This window comes from Sminthopsis crassicaudata, chromosome 1, assembly GCF_048593235.1.
Source record: "Sminthopsis crassicaudata isolate SCR6 chromosome 1, ASM4859323v1, whole genome shotgun sequence".
Classification (NCBI taxonomy): domain Eukaryota; kingdom Metazoa; phylum Chordata; class Mammalia; order Dasyuromorphia; family Dasyuridae; genus Sminthopsis; species Sminthopsis crassicaudata.
In genome coordinates, this window is record NC_133617.1 from 94,771,135 (window position 1) to 94,793,332 (window position 22,198).

The following is a 22,198-nucleotide window of genomic DNA, read 5'->3' on the forward strand; positions in this document are numbered from 1 at the left end:
GATAGCTAAAATGTGAAATGTTACCTGTATTTTCAAACTTGGTTGTTCCAGTACATGACCTCACTTCCCAGCACCCCTCTCCATCGCCCTCATTCAGTTGTGTCATTATATTCTTTTTTAATGCTCCTTTTTAGAGCTTTTGGTGGTGAAGAGAAAACGGGGAAGACCAAAAGGCTCAACTAAGAAGCTCTGTCCTGAAGAGGAATCAACTGAAAATAATAACTGCAGTCTAAATGAAGAAAATCAGCTGGCTTCCCCCGAAGGAAACAACCTTCCTGAAGTTTCTGAAGTGGTACCCAGCAACTTGGAATGCAGCAAATGTTGTCGGAAATTCTCCAACACTCGCCAACTAAGAAAGCATATCTGTATTATTGTTTTGAATATAGAAGAGGAAGGTGAACCAGGTAAATTACTTCTTGATCACAAAACATAGTAATAATATATTTTTATTACTATCCCCATTTTTTATAAGTTGGTAATGATTTCCTGTGATTTCTATTGATTCAGTTCATTTTTCTAAATATCATATATTTGAATGCTTATCATATGTTAAGATATTTATTACATTCTGGCAAGCAATTTTTGCATGATGTCAACAATTATATTAATTTTTTTAATCTTTGTAAAGGCATGCCCTGGATGCCATGAAGGACACAAAGAAATATAAGACATGTCACCTAGTCTTGAAAAGCATACATATAGTTGGAGAAACATAAGACATATGTATAGGAAATTAAATAACAATAAAAAATTTAAATTAATACACAAATAAAATAGCAGAGGATGTTTCATAGTATTTCCTAGGATTCATTGTCATTTGTACTATAGAAGGTGAAAGGGATTATTACAGGTATTCAGAAAAAAAAAAAAAGAGTTCACTTCTGGGTGTCTTGGACTGAGTAGGTGGTATAATAAAGGTTAGGGGCTGATTTCATCTTTGAAGGATTTGGATAGATGGAGAAACTGTGACCGATACTTTGAATGGGTAGGAGAGTGTGAGCCAAAGATCAGAGGTTGAAAGCCCTAGAACACATTTGACAGACTAAATTTGCTGGTTTGGCTGGAGCAGGTTGTTCATGAACAATAGTAGTGGATAAGCCTATAAAGGTGTATTGAAACCAAATTATAGAGAACCGTGATGAATATCTATTGAAGATGACTAACCATGGAAAGACTGCTTCAACAAGGCAAGTTTAGAGCAAGCTTTAGACTGGAAAGGAAGTTTGAGAGAGAATTTTAATAGTTGAAAGCTTACCAAGGCAAGCTTCAATAAGCAACTGAATTAAACAATAAGGTCTTCTTCCTGAGGGGCACCATTCTAACCTCCCTAGAATGGTCCTGCCTTCCATGTGTCAGTGATTCCACACCGTAAACCAAGTGTGTTCTCTGCCCTCTTTCAACTCTATCTTCACACCAGTTACCTTAATTAACTGTATCTTTCCAGGAAGTAGGGGAACACCTTAGCTTCTCTTGGCCTGCCACTCCAATCTTCCTCTGGATATCTGCTCTTTCAAGTTATATGCAGCTCTCTGATGCCCTGAATCAATTCTGACCTGAGGCTAACCCCCTAGGAATCTCATTTCATTACTCATTCTATCATACACTTTTCATTCCAATGAATCTGTAATCCTGTCTATAATTGTTCAAACCATGTTCTTTGTTCCTTGCTTCCTGCTTCCTTATTCCCATCCTTCTTAATCCCAAATCCTCCACATCCCATTCTTTAGTTACCCATTAAATGGAAAGCTTATACCATCCATAACAAACTTACTTTCATTTTAATCTTTTCTTTTCTCTCCCCCTCAGTCTTCTTGTACTCACTTGATTCTGGCTCTCTTCTGATGACAATTTCCCTTGTTATTTTTTTTTAGCACTGGTGGTACTTTTACTTATACCTTCCCACTCATTTGCTGAGGTGTGGGAGTGAGACTAATTCCTTGTTCTTAATTGCTACTTCCAGATACTCCTCTTATGTTCATTCAGTAGCCTCTCCTCATTTGACGTTTGTTCAAGTCATATCTATATTAATATCTATATCATCCATGTTTATCTATTTCTATATCCATATTTTTACCATATCAAGATTCTTATCATTGTTATTTCCCAACCCGTGGGACATTCTTCCTTCCTTAATGAGTTTAGTACTTGATTCATCAATTTCTTTTTCTTTTGCCCTCAAACTAGCAGACTTCAGAAATATGATGTATATATACATATTTGTCTGTTTATCATCTATCTTTATCATCTATCTTCCCATCTTCCCTTAAACATCATAACTTTTCAGTTTCTCAATTTATTCATTTCCTGTGACTTATTACTATACCTTACCTCAACTACACATGTAGTCATACTACTGATCTTGCTTTAAGCTGCAGGTGTTCCAGATTTGTGTTCCTGTACTCTGAAATTCCTTTATCTGATCATAATTTATTGTCATTCCATCTCTTCCTTTGCCTTTTAACTACTACCTGGTTCTTCATTTTCTGTGTGACCTCCAGTGCTTGCCCTACTTCAGTTCTTATTTAAGTTGTCACTTTTGCACTGACTATACTCCTTTCCCAATTTTAACTGTGATAACTAGGTGCATTGAAGATTTGTATTACTTAGTCTCAGTTGGGTTCTTATTTTATCAAAGCAATCCTTTTATAATTCTCTAATTGCTTAACAATTCCACTCACTACAGTAGTTCTTCCAAATCTTTTCATCCTGCCTCAAATCTTCAATATCTCCTCTTTTCCTCAACCTTATAATTTTACTGAAAAAATTGAACCCATTCACTAAGAACTCCTTGGCATTACATATCATTTCTTCCTCATTGCATATTTCCCAAATGCTTTCTGCCACTATTTTCTCTTTCACCCCTGATTGATATGAAGAGATGGTCTTTCTTGTCAAGGTAAACATATATGCTCCCATTCTATCTTATCTGCTTCAACAAGTTTACCTATCTCATGCTATTTTAATCTCTTTTCTCACTATTAATTATTCAATCTCTTTCTGTCCACTGATTTCTTCCCTACTGCCTATAAATATACTTATGTCTTTCCTGTCCTCAAAAAACTCTAACTTGAGCCATCCATCCTTCCCTCCTAATTATCATCACAAATATCTCTCCTTCCTTTGTGGATAAACTCTTTGAAAAATCCCATTTTCAATTTGTGCTTCTACTACCAATTCCCAATGGTTTACTTCACTTCTTCCTCTTATACTGTTGTGCTTGGTGATCTTATCTGTTCCTATGGCTTTATTATGCATATTTTTCTTAGATTTAATTATCTAGTCTTAATCTTTTTTTTTTTTTGACTTCCATTCTTACATTTCCATCTGTCAACTGGATATCAAATTAATCAATCAATAAACATTTTTAAAGCACTTCTTCTATATGCCAAGTACTGTGTTAAGTATTGGGAATAAAAAGAATCAAAAAGACAATACCTGTCTTCAAGGAACTTACAGTCTAATGGAGGAGGAAACATGGAAACAAATATATGCAAAGTAAGCTATATACAGGATAAATAGATGATAATTACCAGAGTGAAGGCACTAGAATGAATAAGGATTGGGGAAGGTGTCTTTCCAGTGGAGGGTGGGAATTTTGTTGGGGCATAAAGGAAACCCAAGAGTCGGTAGTCAGAATTTTAGGCATGGGGGACAGACAAGAAAATGCCCAGAGCTGAGAAATGAAGGTCTTATTTGTGCAGTAGTCACAAACTATAACAGACCTATAAAACAGGTATAATCCAGTGTTACTGAATCAAAGTGTCAAGGAGTTAAGGCAGTAGAAGACTAGAAATGTGGGAATGGGCTAGGTTATGAAAGGCTTTACATGCTCAACAGAAATGTTTTGTATTTGCTCCTAAAGACAATAGTCACTGGAGTTTATTGTTTTGTATTGGAGAGAGGGAAGGAGGGAGTTGAGTGAGTGTGTGTGTGTGTGTGTGTGTGTGTATGTGATGATCAGACTTTCAGTTGAGGAAAATTGTTTTAGTGATTGACTAGGGGATGCAGTAGAGAAGATACTTGAGAAAGGAAGACTATCAGACTATTGCAGTAATCCAGGTGTGAGGTGATAAGAGCTTGCACTAGAGTGATAGCAATGTCAGATGAGAAAAAAAGGGGTGAATTTGAAAGAAGCTGCAAATGTGAAAACTATAGGCCCTGTTGATTATAGAGAGTGAGAGATAATGAGGAATTCATGATGACTCCCAAGGTAGTGACCATGAGGACTACGAGGATAGTATTGCTCTCAACAATAATACATAGAAGGGGAAGAAGGTTTAGGAAGAAAGAAGAGTTCCATTTTGGACATGTAGAGTTTATGATTTCTGCTGGGCATCCTAATTTTGAGGTGTCTGAAAAAGTCAGTTGGAAATGCTCGATTGGAGGTTAGCAGAGAATTCAAATCATCAGCATAGATATAGAAATTAAATTTATGGGAATTGATGAGATTATCTGGTGAAATAGCATAGAGGGAGAAGAAAAGGGGATCCAGGATAGAACCTTGAGGGACACCTGTAATTGGAGGTTGTTATCTGACAAAGGATCCAGCAAAGGAGACTTGAGAAAGTGTGGTGTGATAGACAGAATGAGAAGTGGGTAGTATCCTGAAGACCTAGAAGCAAGAGAGTATCAAGATAAAGAGAATGATGAACAACGTCAAAGGATGCAGAGAATTCAAGGAGAATAAGGTGTTTTTTTTTATTAATTTTTATAATTATAACATTTTCTTTGACAGTACATATGCATAGGTAATTTTTTTTTTTTTTTTTACAATATTATCCCTTGTACTCCCTTTTGTTCCGAGTTTTTCCCCTCCTTCCCTCCACCCCCTCCCCTAGATGGCAGGCATTCCCACACATATTAAATATCTTATAGTATATCCTAGGTGAGAATAAGGTTTGAAAAAAAGCCATTGGATTTGACAACTAAAACATTATTAGTAACTTTGGAGGGATAGAGGGATGGTAGGATGGAAAGATTGGAAGCTAGATTGTAAGAGATTAAGAAGTGACAGCAAAATGTGGACATTTATTTTGGATGTTCTATAGGTATGTAAAAATCAACTTATACAAAATCATGTGACATATTTTCTCCAAACTCTTACCTCTTTCAAACTTTCTTTAGAGTCCCACTATATTCCTAGTCACTCAGGCTTACAACTTAAGTGGTGTCTTGGACTCTTCACTTTTTTACTTTCCATATCCAGTGCATTTCCTATTGTTTCTGCCCTCCTTACATCTCATATACATACGTATAAATCTATCTATCTATCTATCTATCTATCTATCTATCTATCTATCTATCTATATCTATAAATACTTCTTGACAATGCCTTCATCACCATCCATCAAGATTATTGCAATATCTTTCAATTTGGTCCTCCAGAATTACACCTTTCTTCACTCCCATTCTGCATTCCATCTTTCACTTGCTATCCAAGAGAAGTTCCTAAATCTCATTATACCCTTAGCCCCTTTAAGTTCCATAAACTCCACTGGCTTGAAGGCAGGAATTAACTTTTTCCTTTCTTTGTGTGCTCAGTAATTAGCTCAGTTCCTGTACCATCTAGGCATTTAAACGCTTATTGACTAGTTCCCTGTATTCTTCAGGATCAAATATAAAGTCTTGTGGCTTTAAAACCTTTATTAAAACTTGGCTTTTTTCTACCTTTCTGATCTTTTTATATTTTACTTCCCTTCATGTTTTCTACAATATAATGACAGTGACCCTCTCTGTTCCTTGAAGAAGACAGTCTGTTTTCTGACGTGACACATTTTCAGTGTAGATCTCTAATAGTTTTGTGAAATTAGATAAGTCAGGTAGAGGTAAATAAGTAATTAATAACCCTAAACTTAAATGTTTTATTTGTGGTTGAGCCTATTGGGCACTACTTTTGCAGGTTCAGTATTTACAGAAAGAATAGGACTAACTTATTACTTGATCATAACTGAAATGTATGGAATAACCCTATGTATGCCCTGAGAAAACCAAAAGATATTGAACCTAGAAAATCCTCAGCTTGACTATCTACCACATTCATAATGACATTGTTTTGGTGAAAATTATGTGAATTAGAAGAGTGTGGGGAAAAAAAAATTAGGAGGTAAAATGGAAAATTTTGAAGAAATGAAATGTTTTTTCCCCACAGGAAAAACCAATGCAGCCAAAATTACAAGGAAAGTGGGGAACTAGGGGAAAAATTATAGTTCCTCTGTTGAAAACTTCATTTATCAAATTTATAGGGAACTGAGACAAATTTACAAAAAAATAAGAGCAATTCTCTAATTATTAAATAGCCAAATAGGAATAGACAATTTTCAGATGAAGAAATCAAAGTTATCAATAGTCCTATGAAATAATGTTCTAGATCATTAATAATTAGAGAAATGTCAACTTAAAACAACTCTGAGGTACTGCTTAACATCTGTCAGATTGGCTAAATTTACTAGTAGATGGTACAGTGGGTAAAGAGCACTAAACTTGATCGGGAAGATCTGAGTTCAGATCCAATCTCAGAAACTTCCTAGCTGTGCAACTTTTGGCAAGTCATTTAACCTCTGTTTGCCATTGGGAAGGAAATTGCAAATCATTCCAATATCTTTGCCAAGAAAACCTGGTGGACCTAAAACCATGAGGTAATAAAGAATTCAACCCAGCTAAAACAATTGAATAGCAATAACAGCAAAAAGCATGATAGAAAAGGAAAATGATAAATCCTAAGAAAGAATGTGAAAAAAAATGGGTACACTAATGCATTGCTGGTGGAGTTATAAACTGTTCCCTTCTGGAGAATGATTTGGAACAATTCTCAGGTTGCTCTAAAACTGCTCATACCATTTGACCCAGAAATATTAGGTCTCAAAGCAATCAAAGAAAAGGAAAAAGGACCTGTTTGTGCAAAAATGTTTCGAACAGCTCTTTTTGTGGTTTAAAAAAAAGAATTAGAAATCAAGGGGATGCCCATAAATTGGAGAAGGACTGAGCAGGTCTTGGTATATGATTGTGATAGAATGATGATGCATAAGAACTCATGAACTCTGAGTGTAGATTGAAAATCTCCTCCTTCCCCCATTTTCCTTATTTTTCTTTCTTTCTTTTTTTCCTTAAAACATGGTTAATATGGAAAGGTGTTTTGCGTGATTTCACATATACATGTGGGTATCATATTCTTAAAGAGATAAATGATGGAAGGAGGGGGGGAAGAGAGAGAGAGAGAGAGAGAGAGAGAGAGAGAGAGAGAGAGAGAGAGAGAGAGAGAGAGAGACAGAGACAGAGAGACAGAGAGAGAGACAGAGAGAGAGAGAGACAGAGACAGAGAGAGAGAGAGACAGAGAGAGAGAGAGAGAGAGAGAGAGAGAGAGAGAGAGAGAGAGAGACAGAGACAGAGAGAGACAGAGAGAGAGAGAGAGAGAGAGAGAGAGAGAGAGAGAGAGAGAGAGAGAGAGAGGAAAAAAGAGAGAAAAAGAAAATTTGGAATTTAAAAATTAAAAAAAAAATAAGAATGTCAAAAAAAGGGTCAGAGACAGGATTTTAATCCCTGTATTCCTGATATTAACTTTCTTTGCCATATCACAGTGATTCTCATTGTCCATGCAAATAATAGAAAATTTAGTGATATCCTAATTTTTTTCCCCCCTGAGGCTGGGGTTAAGTGACTTGCCCAGGGTCACACAGCTAGGAAGTGTGTTAAGTGTTTGAGACCAGATTTGAACTGGGGTCCTCCTGAATTCAAGGCTGGTGCTCTATCCACTGCGCCACCTAGCTGCCCTAGTGATATCCTGATTGCTCCTGATTGATCTTGATTGATATTTGTTTGTTTGTTTTTTAATTTAATTATAGTTTTTATTTACCAGATATATGTGTGAGTAATTTTACAGCATTGACAATTGCCAAAGCTTTTGTTCCAATTTTTTCCCTCCTCCCCCCCCACCCCCCAGATGGTAGGTTGACCAATACGTGTTAAATATGTTAAAGTATAAATTAAGTACAATATATATATATATATATATATATATATATATATATATATATATATATATATATATATATACTTGTCCAAACAGTTGTGGACCAAAATAGAGAGATTGGGAATTCTATGTAGTGGTTCATAGTCATCTCCCAGTGTTCTTTCGCTGGGCATAGCTGGTTCAATTCATTACTGCTCTATTGGAACTGATCTCATTGTTGAAGAGAGCCACGTCCATCAGAATTGATCATCATACAGTATTGTTGTTGAGGTATATAATGATCTCCTTGTCCTGCTCATTTCACTCAGCATCAGTTCATGTAGGTCTCTCCAGGCCTTTCTGAAATCATCCTGTTGGTCATTTCTTACAGAACAATAATATTCCATAATATTTATATACCACAATTTATTCAGCCATTCTCTAATTGATGGGCATCCACTCAGTTTCCAGTTTCTGGCCACCACAAAAGGGCTGCCACAAACATTCTTGCACATACAGGTCCCTTTCCCTTCTTTAAGATCTCGTTGGGATATAAGTCTACATATTCTATCTTTTAATAATTTTCCTCTATCTTTATTCATAAAGAGATATTATCTTTGAAAATAATGTGAAGCTCTTAATATAAAGACATTTTGACTGTAAAGAATTTGTTTCAATTTTATAAAATTTTCTTTCCTTCTATGGAATATATTAAATTCAGAGACCATTTAAATTTATTCAAGTATGTGTTTGTTAGTAATAAGTATTTGATAGTTCATAGATTAAATGTGATATTTTAATTCTTATTTAAGTAACAGTGCCTTCACTTAATGAATTTTAAACTTTTTCATGTCCTATGTTAAAGCATGGAATTTTATATGACTTCTCTGGGAATCTCCTAATGAATACAGTCTGTTAACATGGTTCCTGAGTGATTTAAAATGTTAAGTTTAGCTGACTATGAATAAGAGAAGGCATCGGTAACAGATAGCAGCCCTTCATCAAAAATAGATCTTATCAGAATAATATCATTTTCTTTTTTCATAGAGTGACTAAACTGATGGACAAGGGAGAATTTGTGAACATAGTTTGCATAGAGTTCAGCAAAGCATTTGACAGAATTTGTTATTCTGTCTTTATGGGCTAAATAATCGTAAAACTAGATGAATGAAGAATTAATTGAATGACAGAGAGTAATAATGGACATATCAATGTTATTTTGGAAGGAGGGGTATAGATAAATGTTCTAGGAAACTGATCTTGATCTTGTGATATTCAGCATGATTTGAAAAGAAGCCTAGGTGATATTTTTATGTAAAAAACTGGGAGGACCTGAATTATAGGATTGGGATCCAAGAAGATTTCATAGCTCAGATTATTGAACTGAATCTAATAAAATTAAATTTAATGCTTATATGTGTAAAATTATACACATGGATTCAAAAAAATTAAGTGCATAAATAGAAAATGGAAGCAGGTATATGGTTAAGTAATTGTTGGATAAGAAAAAAAAGTCTGGAGATTTTATTGGATTATGAACCTTGTGTGTCAGTAATAACAAGGTAGCCAAAATGAGTAATTGAAGCCTTAGGCTATTTTAAGACAAAGTGTAAAGAATAAATGAAGTGGGATGGTCATACTGGATCCTGTGCTTGTCAGACTACATTTATGAGAAAGACAATGATAAGGTATCCAAAAGTAAAAGAGGTTTTCTAATGTAGAAGAGAATTCTCTCTTACTAGAAATGGTCAAGTAGAGAATGGATGGCCACTTGTTAAATATAGAGTGAAAGAATATATGATAAGTGCTTTGCAAACATTAAATTGATATGGTGATGATGACAATTTTTAGTTGGGTACAAGATGGATTAGATGCTTCTGGCAATCCTTTTGAATTAGATTCTATGATTCTGGAGAATGTCCAAAGGGGAACAAATAGCACGGTGAAGGACTGCAAAGTTAATTCAAATGAGAATTGTTTGAAGGAAAGACTTAGGGAGGGTATGATAGCTATTTTTAGGTTTTTAAAATGATTTTATATGAAAGACAACTTGTTTTGCTTGACCCAAGAAGGCAGAAAGAAATCAAAACAGTTGTATGAAAATAGTCCACTGACAGATTTTGACCTGTTATAAAAAAAACTTCCTCTTATATCATCCCAAAGAGAAAGTTTCTGCCTCAGGAAGTAGTGGGCCAGCTAGGTTGTTTATTGGCTATAAAATGCTGGATTTTTAATCAGGAAGCCCTCTGTTCAAACCAAACCTTACACATTTATTATGTGTGTGTGTGTGTGTGTGTGTGTGTGTGTGTGTGTGTGTGTGTGTGTGTGAGAGAGAGAGAGAGAGAGAGAGAGGATTTGCTAATAGATGAGTCTTCAGAATTCAAGAACGATAAACCAAATTCCTGCGAATTTTTAGAATATGCCAAATCATGTTACTTTTTATTTTTCATAATAGTCTGTATATCTTAAGTAATCATGAGTGACCATAATAGTAAAATGGTGAATTATTTTTATATGATGAGGTTATGCTAAAACTTTCAAGTTTTATTTTAATTTAAAAAAGATAAAGACATGCATTATTTTTTATTGTGAACTAGTATATTATGACAATAATTTAAAATATCTGTCAACAAATGACTTTTTAATCTTCATATCTTTTATTCATTATTATGGATATCTGAGAAATTTTATTTAAATTAAGAAATATTAAGATTAGTTTATCAAAAATATTTTTAATAGACAATCTATATTAAATATTAAACAACAGAAAAACACCAGTGAAAATTATTCTATTATGTTCAAGTAACAAAACATCTAGATCTCTTTGCAAGATTAGTGCCACTATATGAAATTTGCGTTTAAATTGCCAATTTAAGGATTTATTTTGGTTTCAGAACTTTTATTTCTTAGAATGCTACTCAAAGAATTTGTATAAAGCATACTATGTTTATAAACTTGTTAATATTTATTTTATTTGCATGAATGCATCACAACTAGCAGTACGCAAGGCTATGAACACACACTTATAAACATGTCAGAAGTTATAAGTAAAATTATCCGATTGGATCATGACTGCTTCTTTTATATATGCTACTATCTCAGTTACTGAAAATGCCAATCTCTATCAGTGTTTCTTGACTTGGCATCAGTGGATTGGTTTAAACCAGTAATATCTCTATGTTGATTATCAACCATTAATTCTCACAGTAGAAACAACATTTCTTCCTCATTTCAAGAATAATTACCAGGGTTTTAAAAAAATCAATTTCCTTGAAATGATAGGAAATAATTCCCTTCCGAAAACATTTAGTGTAAATATTGGTTTCATCTTTCTTTATTTTAAAAATTCATTTTGAAAAATTAAAATTTGAGTTCCAATTTTTCCCTTCATCCCTCTACTACCTCAGCCATTGAGAAAGGTAAGCAGAATTATGTATGTGAAATTATATAAACATATTTCCATATTTGTCATGTTGCAAAAACAAGATTAAGAAAAATAAGAAAAAAAGAAAGAAACAAGAAAAAGGAAAAATCAAAAAGTGAAAAAAATATGATTCAATCTGTACTCAGTTCATCACTTTTTTCTCTGGAAGTAGATAGCATTTTTCATTGTGGGCCTTTGCAATTATCTGGGATCATTGCCTTTTAAAAATTTACATCTTTTCATTTGTTAAATATTTCCCAATTATATGTAAAAAATTTTAAGCTTCACTTTCTAAAATTTTGAATTCCAATTATTCTTCCTCTGTCCTGCTTCCACTCCTTCCTACCTTGAGATGGGAAGCAATATATCAATTATACATATTAAGTCATGTAAAATATACTTTAATATAAGCCATGACGTAAAAGAACACACACACACACACACAAGAAATAAAGTTTAAAAAGTGGACTTTATTCTGCACTCAGCATTTTCATATTCTTTTTCTGAATAGCTTTTTTCATCCTGATTATTTTGGTAATGTCTTGACTCATTGTCTTGATCAGAGTAGTTAAGCCATTTTAAATTGATCTCCTTACATTATTTACTGTGTACAGTGTTGACTATATTCTATTACTGCTTACTTCATTATGCATTATAAATCTTCCCAGGTTTTTCTGAAACCATCCTACTTGTAATTTCTTATAGCACCACAATTGCATACCACAACTTTTTCAGCCATTCTCCAGTTGATGGGCATCCCCTCAATTTCCAATTTTTTTTTTACTGCCACAAAAAACTGTAAGATATTTCTGTACATAAAAGATTCTTTCCCCTTTTCTTGAATTGCTATGAGAAGTAGACCTGGTAACTGTATTACTGATTTAAATGATATTTATAGTTTTATGACTGTTTTTTATAGTTCTAAATTGTTCTCCAGAATAACTGGATTAGTTCACAGTTCCAACAACAATGCATTAGTGTTTTTATTTTTACATATCCCCTTTTAGCATATATTTTCTTTTCTTGTCAAATAAACTAATATGGAATATTATAATATAATTATAATACTATAATATTAATATATACTAATATTAGTAAATTGATTTTTAATCAGTGCTTCAAAGGCTTTTGTTGAGAACAATTTGTTGCATTATGGTCTTAAAAGAATATATTTAAGATATATACTTTTCTGGATTTTTGAGGTTTTTTAATGCCAGACTACATGATCAATTTTTTGTCAAATATTTCATGTACAGCTAACAAAAAAGTATACTCCTTTTTATTCCCATTCAGTTTTCTCCAGAGTTTTAACTTTTCTGAAATTCTGTTCTTATCCTTAACTTTTTTATTATTGATGTAATAGTTAGATTTATCTAGCTCAAAAAGATAGTTTTACTCTCTATTTCTTTCTGTAATTCATTTAACTTTTCATTTGAGAATTTGGATGCTATGGCATTTGGTGTATATATGTTTCCCCCCCCCCCCCCAATGATATCTTTTAGCAAAGTATAGTTTTCCTGCTTCTTTTTTTAAAATTAATTTTATAATCATAATTTTTGACAGTACATATGCTTGATTAATTTTTTTTACAACAGTATTCCTTATATTCATTTTTCCAAATTTTCCCCTCCTTCCCTCTACTCCCTCCCCTAGAAGATAGGCAATCCCATACATATTAAATGTGTTACAGTATAACCTAGATACAATATATGTGTGCAAATCCAATTTTCTTATTGCACGGTAAGAATTGGATTCCGAAGGTATAAGTAACCTGGGTAGAAAGACAGTAGTGCAAACAGTTTACATTCAATTCCCAGTGTTCCTTCTCTGGGTGTATTTATTTCTGTCCATCATTGATCAACAGGAAATGAATTGGATCTTCTTTATGTTGAAAATACCCACTTCAGTCAGAATATATCTTCATACAGTATTCATACAATTGTTGAAGTGTGTAGTGATCTGGTTCTGCTCATTTCACTCAGCATCAATTCATGCAAGTCTCTCCAAACCTCTCTGTATTCATTCTGCTGGTCATTTCTCATAGAACAATAATATTCCATAACATTCATATACCATCATTTACCCAACCATTCTCCAAATGATGGACATCCATTCATTTTCCAATTTCTAGTCACTATAAAAAGAGCTGCCACAAACATTTTGGCACATACAGGTCCCTTTCCCTTCTTTAGTATTTCTTTGGGATATAAGCCCAGTAGTAGCACTGCTGGATGGACAGTTTGATAACTTTTTGGGCATGGTTCCAAATTGCTCTCCAGAATGGCTGGATTCTTTCACAACTCCACCAATAATGCATCAGTGTTCCAGTTTTCCCACATCCCCTCCAACATTCATCATTATCTTTTCCTGCCTGTCATCTTAGCCAATCTAACAGGTATGTAGTGGTATCTCAGAGTTGTCTTAATTTGCATTTCTCTGATCAATAATGATTTAGAACACTCTTTCATATGAGTGGATATAGTTTCGATTTCATCATCTGAAAATTGTCTGTTCATATCCTTTGACCATTTATCAATTAAGAAATAGTTTGATTTCTTATAAATTAGAGTCAGTTCTCATATATATTTTGGAAATGAGGCCTTTATCAGAACCTTTAATTGTAAAACTATTTTCCCAATTTGTTATTTCCCTTCTAATTTTGTTTGCATTAGTTTTGTTTGTACAAAAGCTTTTTAATTTGATGTAATCAAAATCTTCTATTTTGTGATTAATAATGATCTCTAGTTCTCCTTTGGCCATAAATTCCTTCCTCCTCCACAGGTCTGAGAGGTAGACTATCCTCTGTTCCTCTAATCTATTTATGATCTCATTCTTTATGCCTAAATCATGGACCCATTTTGATCTTATCTTGGTATATGGTGTTAAGTGTGGGTCCATATCTAATTTCTGCCATACTAATTTCCAGTTTTCCCAAAAGTTTTTTTTAAATAATGAATTCTTATCCCAAATGTTGGTATCTTTGGGTTTGTCAAACACTAGATTGCTATAGCTATAGTTGTACCCTATTTGTGTACCTAATCTGTTCCATTGATCGACTAGTCTATTTCTTAACCAGTACCAAATGGTTTTGGTGACTGCTGCTTTTTAATATAGCTTTAGATCAGGTACAACTAGACCACCTTCATCTGACTTTTTTTTCATTAATTCCCTTGAAATTCTCAACCTTTTATTCTTCCATATGAATTTTGTTGTTATTTTTACTAGGTTATTAAAATAGTTTCTGGGAGTCTGATTGGTATAGCACTAAATAAATAGATTAGTTTGGGGAGTATTGTCATCTTTATTATATTCGCTTGGCCTATCCAAGAGCAATTAATATCTTTCCAATTATTTAAATCTGACTTTATTTTTGTGGCAAGTGTTTGTAATTTTGCTTATATAATTCCTGATTTTTCTTTGGTAGATGCAATCCCAAATATTTTATACTGTTGACAGTTGTTTTGAATGGAATTTCTCTTTGTATCTCTTGCTGTTGTATTTTGTTGTTGATGTATAAAAACACTGAGGATTTATGTGAATTTATTTTGTATCCATCAGTAAAATCAAATTATCCATGTGGACTTTCTGTATAGCCACAACAGAGATACAGTTCTCAAGAGTTCTTTTTACCTTTTTGCTGCTTCTCTTGAGTCTTGTGGATGTAGATCAAATTTTTTGTTTAAATTTGGTTTTTTTCTTAGAAACAAATGGAATTCCTCTGTTTCATTAAATGTCCATCTTCTTCCATGGAAGAAAATGCTAAATTTAGCTGGGTAGTTTATTCTTGGTTGCAATCCTAGTTCTTTTGCCTTTCGGAATATCAGGTTCCAGGCCTTTTGATCCTTTAATGTGGAGGCAGCCAGATCTTGAGTGATCCTTATTGTGGCACCTTGATATTTGAATTGTTTTTTCCTAGATGCTTGCCATATTTTTTCCTTTGTTTGGTAGTTCTGCAGCTTAGCCACAATGTTCCTTTGAGTTCTTTTTTTTAGGGTCTTTTTCAGAAGGTGTTCGATGAATTCTTTGAACACCTATTTTCCCTTCTGTTTCTATTATTTCTGGACAGTTCTCTTTGGTGATTTCCTGTAAAATAGAATCTAGGCTCTTTCATCATAATTTTCGGGAAGTCCAATGATCCTCAGATTATCTTTCCTAGATCTATTTTCCAGGTCTATAGATTTTCCCAGTAAGTATTTGATGTTATTCTCCAGCTTTTCAATTTTTTTTTTTTTTTTTTTTTTTGTTTTGTTTTGTTTGACTGATTCTTGGGTTCTCAATGAATCATTCATTTCTATTTGTTCCGTTCTGATTTTTAATGAGTTATTTTCTTCATTCACATTTTTTAGTTCTTTTTGTATATGCCCAATTGCGTTTTTAAATGAATTATTTTGCTCTACTGAATTTTTTTTCCATTTCACTAATTTTTTTTTTTTTTTTTAGTGAGTTATTTTCTTTTTCCAATTCAGAAATCCTACTATCTTGAGAATTTTTTATCCTTTCCAATTCAGGAATCCTACTTTTCTGAGAATTTTTTATCCTTTCCAATTCAGAAATCCTACTTTCTTGGGACTTTTTTATCTTTTCCAATTCAGAAATCCTACTTTCCTGTGATTTTTTAACCAGAAAAGGCTTAACCAGAAAAAATTCACAAATTTTGTTTCCCTGCATCTCCTGTGAATTCTTTATTTTTTCCAACTCCAATTTCAGAACGTTGTTATTCTCTATCATAGCTTCTCTTTCCTTTCCCCATTTTTCTTCAAACTCTCTTAACTTTTTAATAGTCTCTTCGAGGAGAAAATTATGTGATGGGGGGCAGGAATCGTTCCCCTTTAGGGATCTGCTGACTCTCTGCTGTTAGCTTCTTCAGGGTTGGATACCTGCTCTTTCTCTGTATAGAAGGTGTCAATCATTCTCTTCAGCTTCTTACTCATTGTTAACACTCTGGGGGGTCTGCTCTTGGGGTAAGAAATTTACCAGCTTCCTCCCAGACCGGGGATGGGATGCAGCAATCCTGTGACTGGGCTAAGAGAGAGCTCTGGGAGAGAGTTCCCCTCCCCCCCAGAAATGACTCAGAGGTGGTTAGTAAGGCTGCGCTGTGAGGAGTGCCCAGTGAAGGACCCCGCTGTGTGGCCTATCGACTGCCCTGAGGTTTAAGGCTGAACAGTGAGAGTGTCACAAACCCCAGCCAAAGCCTCATGTGGGGCGGTGGATATTAGCAGCTGATGGGGGAAAAGCCCTTGCGCTCAAACTGGAAGTGTCTGCTCGGAAACCACGGTCCCTGCTGTGAAGGTTCCTCGGCTTCTAGAGTTCCACTGCCTCAGGCTGAGCCCTGCACTATGTGGATTAGATGTTGCCTCGGGCTGTGTCCCCACTGTTCAAGTTCTTAACTACCCCCAGGTGAAAGCCCAGACAGCCTAAGTCAGCCACACCCACAGTGCTGAGATCTGTTAGGTCACTTCCGGATTGGGGTGGTTCTAGGATCTGGCTTATATTTTAAAGTGGCTTGATTTCTCCTCTGAACTGCTGTTATATTATAAGCAGAGAAGAGCTAACAGCCTGTTCCAGATTCCTCTATCTCTATCTCAGTGGCTTCTCTGATCCCAGAGCCCTCCCCAGCGCGATCGGCGCAGCGTGCCAGCACACAGCCGTCTGTGCTGGCCTCTCTTCTTCCTCCCCTGGGAACTGACCTTTCCTGTTGAAACTCCAGATTCTCTTCAGCTGGTAAGTCGTGCTTCCAGTCCTTGTGGATTCTATCAGTACAGCGCTATTTTTGAGGCTGATTCAACTAATTGGTAATGAGGGAAGAAAGGAGATTACAGAGTTGCGTGTATCTTCTCCAACATCTTGGCTCTGCCCCCTCTCCTGCTTCTCTCTTAATTAAATTTTTTTTTTTCCCTTTTAGGCTGGAGTTAAGTGACTTGCTCAGGGTCACACAGCTAGGAAGTGTTAAGTGTCTGAGACCAGATTTGAACTCGGGTCCTCCTGAATTCAGGGCTGGTGCTCTATCCACTGCGCCACCTAGCTGCCCCCTCTCTTCATTAAATCTATTTTTGCTTTTGCTTTCTCTGAGAGCATGACTGCTATCCCTGCCTTTTTTTTTTTTTAATTTCAATTGAAACATTAATTGATTCTACTTTAACCTCTTATTCATTCCCTCCCCCACCCTCTTTCCACATATCTTTTTAGTTCAAGTATGTTTATTACAACCAACTCATTGTTATATTCAGTTTCTTTTTTAATAACATTTTTTATTATAGCTTTTTATATACAAAACATATGCCTGGGTAATTTTTTCAACATTGACCCTTGCAATCACTTCTGTTCCAACTTTTCCCCTCCTTCCCCCACCCTCTCCCCCAGATGGCAGGTAGTCCCATACATGTTAAATATGTTAAAGTATAAGTTAAGTACAATATATGTATACATATTTATACAGTTATCTTGCTGCACAAGAAAGTAGATTCAGTTTCTAATCCACTTTTCTATCTGCTTTAATTTTATGGTTGAATTTATCACATTCACAATTATGATTACTAATAGTGCATTTCTGTTCATCCTGTTTTCTTCTATTTATCCGTCTTTCTCTATTTCTCTGTCCCTTCTAGAAAATCTATTTCTCTTCTGATTGCAGCCTCTCTGAATCTGCTCCATTTTTATTGCTACTATCCCACCCTCCCCTTTCTTTTATTCTTTTCCCCTTCTATTTCCTTGTTGGGTAAGATAGCTTTTTATGCCTAGTTGATTGTATGTGTATATATACATATTTCTCCCTCTTCTTCCTTTCTCCCCTCCCCCCTGCTTTGAACAAATTCAATTGCGACTGAGGTTCAAGTGAAGCTTTCTCCTATTTATTCCTACCCTGTAAAAGTTCTTCCTGGCCTCTTCTATGTGAGATAATTTTCCCCATTGCTCTTCTCCCTTCTCCCTTCTCCCTTCTCCCTTCTCCCTTCTCCCTTCTCCCTTCTCCCTTCTCCCGGTGTATCCCTCTTTCATGACCACCCACTTTTTGAGGGGAAGTATAGTGGGTGGAGATCATGTCAACATAATGGACTCACATTCCTGTCTTCTGTTGATGTAGAGTCATTCTAACTGCTCTAATAATAAGGTTTGTAAGAGTTTCATTATCATCTTTCCATGTAGAAATGTAAACAGTTTCAATTCTTTGTGTCTCTTACAATTTTTCTTTCATGCTTACCTTTTTATGTCTCTCCTGAATGAAAGTCAGATTTTCTATTTAGCTTTTATCTTTTCATTGGAAATGCTATATTGAATGTAGATTTTTTTTTTCTCATGAAGGATAATATTTAGTTTTGCTGGGTGGACTGTTCTTGGTTATAATTCTAGTTCTTTCACTTTTTGAAGTCCTCTGCTCCTTTAATGTGGCAGTTGCTAAATGTTGTGTGATCCTAATAGTATTTGCATGGTTTCTTTTTTGCTGCTTGAAGGAGCTTCTCTTTGACCTGGGAGCTCTAAAATTTGTGTTTGATATTTTTTAGAGTTTTTATCTTGGGATCTCTTTTGGAAGATGATTAGTGGATTTTTGAATTCCTATTTTACTCTCTAGTTTTAGGATATCAGGGCAATTTTCCTTTATAACATCTTGAAATATGATAGTCAGTCTCTTTTCTCCTTTCTAATGATCCATCCTTTATTATAAGGTTTTTTTAAAAAGTAAAAAAAAATATATATATATATGTATATTTCAGCCTAACTTGTCTTCTGTTCATAGTCTTCCACCTTTGCCATAAAGAGAAGGTTCGTTCTCTGCATTATTTTTTAGGAACAAGGTTATGTTGCTGTTCTTTCCAATAGCATTGTTGTAGGTATTCATGCACGGATCAATTTCATAGGTTACAGAGTAATATTATGAACAGAGGTTGGAATTTTTTCTTGAAGTGATTGCCAATGAATCACCTGTTTAAGAGAGCAGAGCAGATCGAGGGGTCTGTCAAGGACTGGAAGATGATAACTCTTCAGTTTACTTTCTGCTCACATTGATCATTGTTGCCAACTCTATTGTGCTGTTTTATATTCATGTCTTCTGGCCCAGATGAATGACATTCAGGGAGATGGAAGGAACTAATAGATGTGATTACTGAACTGTTGCCAGTAATCTTCCTGTTTAGAGAACAGGATAGATTATAGAAAAAATGGAGATAGGCAAAATAATTTTTATAGTGGTAGAAGTTTTTTTTTTATTTATCAAAAAAGGCAAGAGCTTTAGTTCTTAAAATTATGGGAAAATGATCTTGATGTTAATGCCTAGTTAAATTTTAAAGCTGTTTTCTAAATATATGGTTTGTGAGCACTTAGAAACAAAGAAATGAGCACTCTTCCCTCTTGATATCTATTAACATTGGTTTGGTAATTGTATGGTTCGGTAAACTGAATTTCTGTACCTAAGGATTATTAATTGCTATGTTAGAGATTTTCTGGGAGATTTTAAATAATATGATTTAAATTTTAGCCAGAAAACTCTATCTTGGGTCTTGTTATGTCACATTTCTGTTAGTGATGTGGACAATTGATATTTAAAAGTAATGCCATTCAAACATGTTGGTGACATAAAAAGACTGTTGGCCTTGTCCATTGACGGAATTAGAATCTAAAAATATTTGGAAACACTGCAATAATGTTCACTTTTCAACTGTTGTCCTTGCATAAGGGTAAATGCAAAATGATCCAGCTGAGTCAGATATTGATGATAATAATAATAATAATAATAATAATAATAATAATAATAATGATTATAATAAATAACAGCTACCATTTCTGTAATATAAAACGTTCTACAAATTTGATCTCATTTCATTCTGACAAGAACTTTGAAAGGTTGGTGCTAATATTTTATATTTTACAGATGAGAAAACTGATGGAGACAGAGGTTAAGTGACTTGCCCAGGACACAGCTAGTACAATGCTATATCCTTTGGAACAGTTAGTTGTTGGATCATCAGTTTCTTAAGTACATCATGGGGGAGACTTGGCTTAACAACAAATATAAAAAAGACTTGAGAAAATGTTTTACTCAATTTCATAAATTTATGAAATTGTGTATAATCTTAATTGGAAAAGTGCAATAGGCAATAGGTCATCTGGTACAACCTATACCCAAAGAAGAATCTCTTCTTTGACATACTCAGTAAACAGCAATCTAATCTTCACTGAGGCTAAACAAATTACTTCCAGTTTTCATAAGTGATTGTTAGGATGTTTTGTTTTTTTCCCTCTGATGTCAAAACTAAATTTCTCTCTTTGCAATTTCTTCCCATTTCTCTCAGTTCTACTTCTGGGACCAAACAGAACAAGATATATTCCTCTTCTCCATGATATCTCTTCAAATATTTGAATTTAGTGGTCAGATGCCCCCAAATCTTTTCTGGACTTAAAATCTCCAATTCTTCCCGTTGATATTTATAAAGCAGGATCTCAAGGCCCTTCTGTTCTGGACATGTCAGTATATCCATGTCTTTCTTAAAATATGACTCTCAGAAATGAACACAATCTTAGAGTATGATATAATCAGGCCAGACTGTGTATCCTAAGTTGTAGAAACCTTGTCTTCCTTAAAGAAGACTGACATTAAATTACTTATTTTGACCACCATGTCATTCTATAATTCATCATTATCATAATCATAATTACGTATGTAAATATAATGGTAATATTATGATAGCTAACATTTATAGTTTATATTTTGTAAAGGTCTTTACATTTCTTATATTATTTGACCCTCACAATAGTCATTAGATAGTAGGTGCTATTATTTTCACCATTTTGCAGATGAAAAAAAGTGAAGATGAGAGGATTAAGAATTTGCCAACATGGCAAAATTTGAGTCCACTTGTTCCTAACTCAAGTCTTTCACCTTCTCTACTACATCACATTTTCCCACTCATATTTAGTTTGCAGTCTACTAAAACCCTCCAGATATTTTTTTTCAAATGTATTGTTGTTTATCTACATCTTTTCCATTTTAGGTCTATGAGGTTAATTTTTCTTTAAAACTCAAGTGTAACACTTCATTGATTTCTATTAAACTTAATCATTTAATATTCTAACCAAGTATGCTACCCATCAGCATTTTTTGTGGAACTTTACTGTTTTAAGAAAAAAAAAAGTTTTATTGATGAATTTTTCTTAATGTCACTTTTACTTTCTAGTAACTGCCCCATTTTTTCCTCCAAAGAACTTTCTCTTCCAACAAATAAATAGTCAAGCAAACATGTTGACACATTGATCATGTACTCCTCATTTAAAAAATTTTCTCTTTCACTTATTTTCTAATAAGTAGGATATATGTTTCACCATCAGTTTTTCTGGTCACATATGGTTTCTTCATGCACCAGGATTCTGAACTCTTTCTAGCCTTGCTTTCCCATTCTTGTCAACTTTACATATCATGAGTTTATTCTGAGTACTGGTAAGAATTTAGGGCATGGAATAAAAAAATACTACATTTATGACCTTAGAAAAATTTTCAACCACTGTGAGCATTGGTTTCCTCATATGGAAAATGAGAGGGTTGAAAAAGGTTAATTCTGATGCCCCTTCTACATCTAGATCTATGATCCTTTGATACAAGCCTTACCAATTTTCTTTGAATTTTCATATCCATTATTTCTCATGACATGGTAATTATCTACTATGGCAGTTTTTAAGCCATCTCTCAGTTGTTAGATGCTTACTTTCCCTCTAGTTCCTTGATATTATAAAAAATATTATTGTACAAATTTTTGTATATATGGGTCCTTATCCTTTGTCTTGGATTTCTTTGGTAAATAATATATTTAGTGTCTATATTACTGGGTCAGAGATTATATATGTA

General features: G+C 34.2%; 1 protein-coding gene across 3 annotated transcripts in view; it reads left to right on the forward strand.

Annotated features, from left to right (window-relative positions):
- The window catches only part of ZFAT (zinc finger and AT-hook domain containing), a 299,993-nt gene that overhangs the window by 91,636 nt on the left and 186,159 nt on the right, over nt 1–22,198 (forward strand). For all 3 annotated transcript variants that reach the window (XM_074264927.1, XM_074264935.1, XM_074264944.1), the window contains exon 3: nt 135–404. In XM_074264927.1, coding sequence (XP_074121028.1) covers nt 135–404 — 270 coding nt within the window. The remainder of the gene's footprint in view (nt 1–134; nt 405–22,198) is intronic.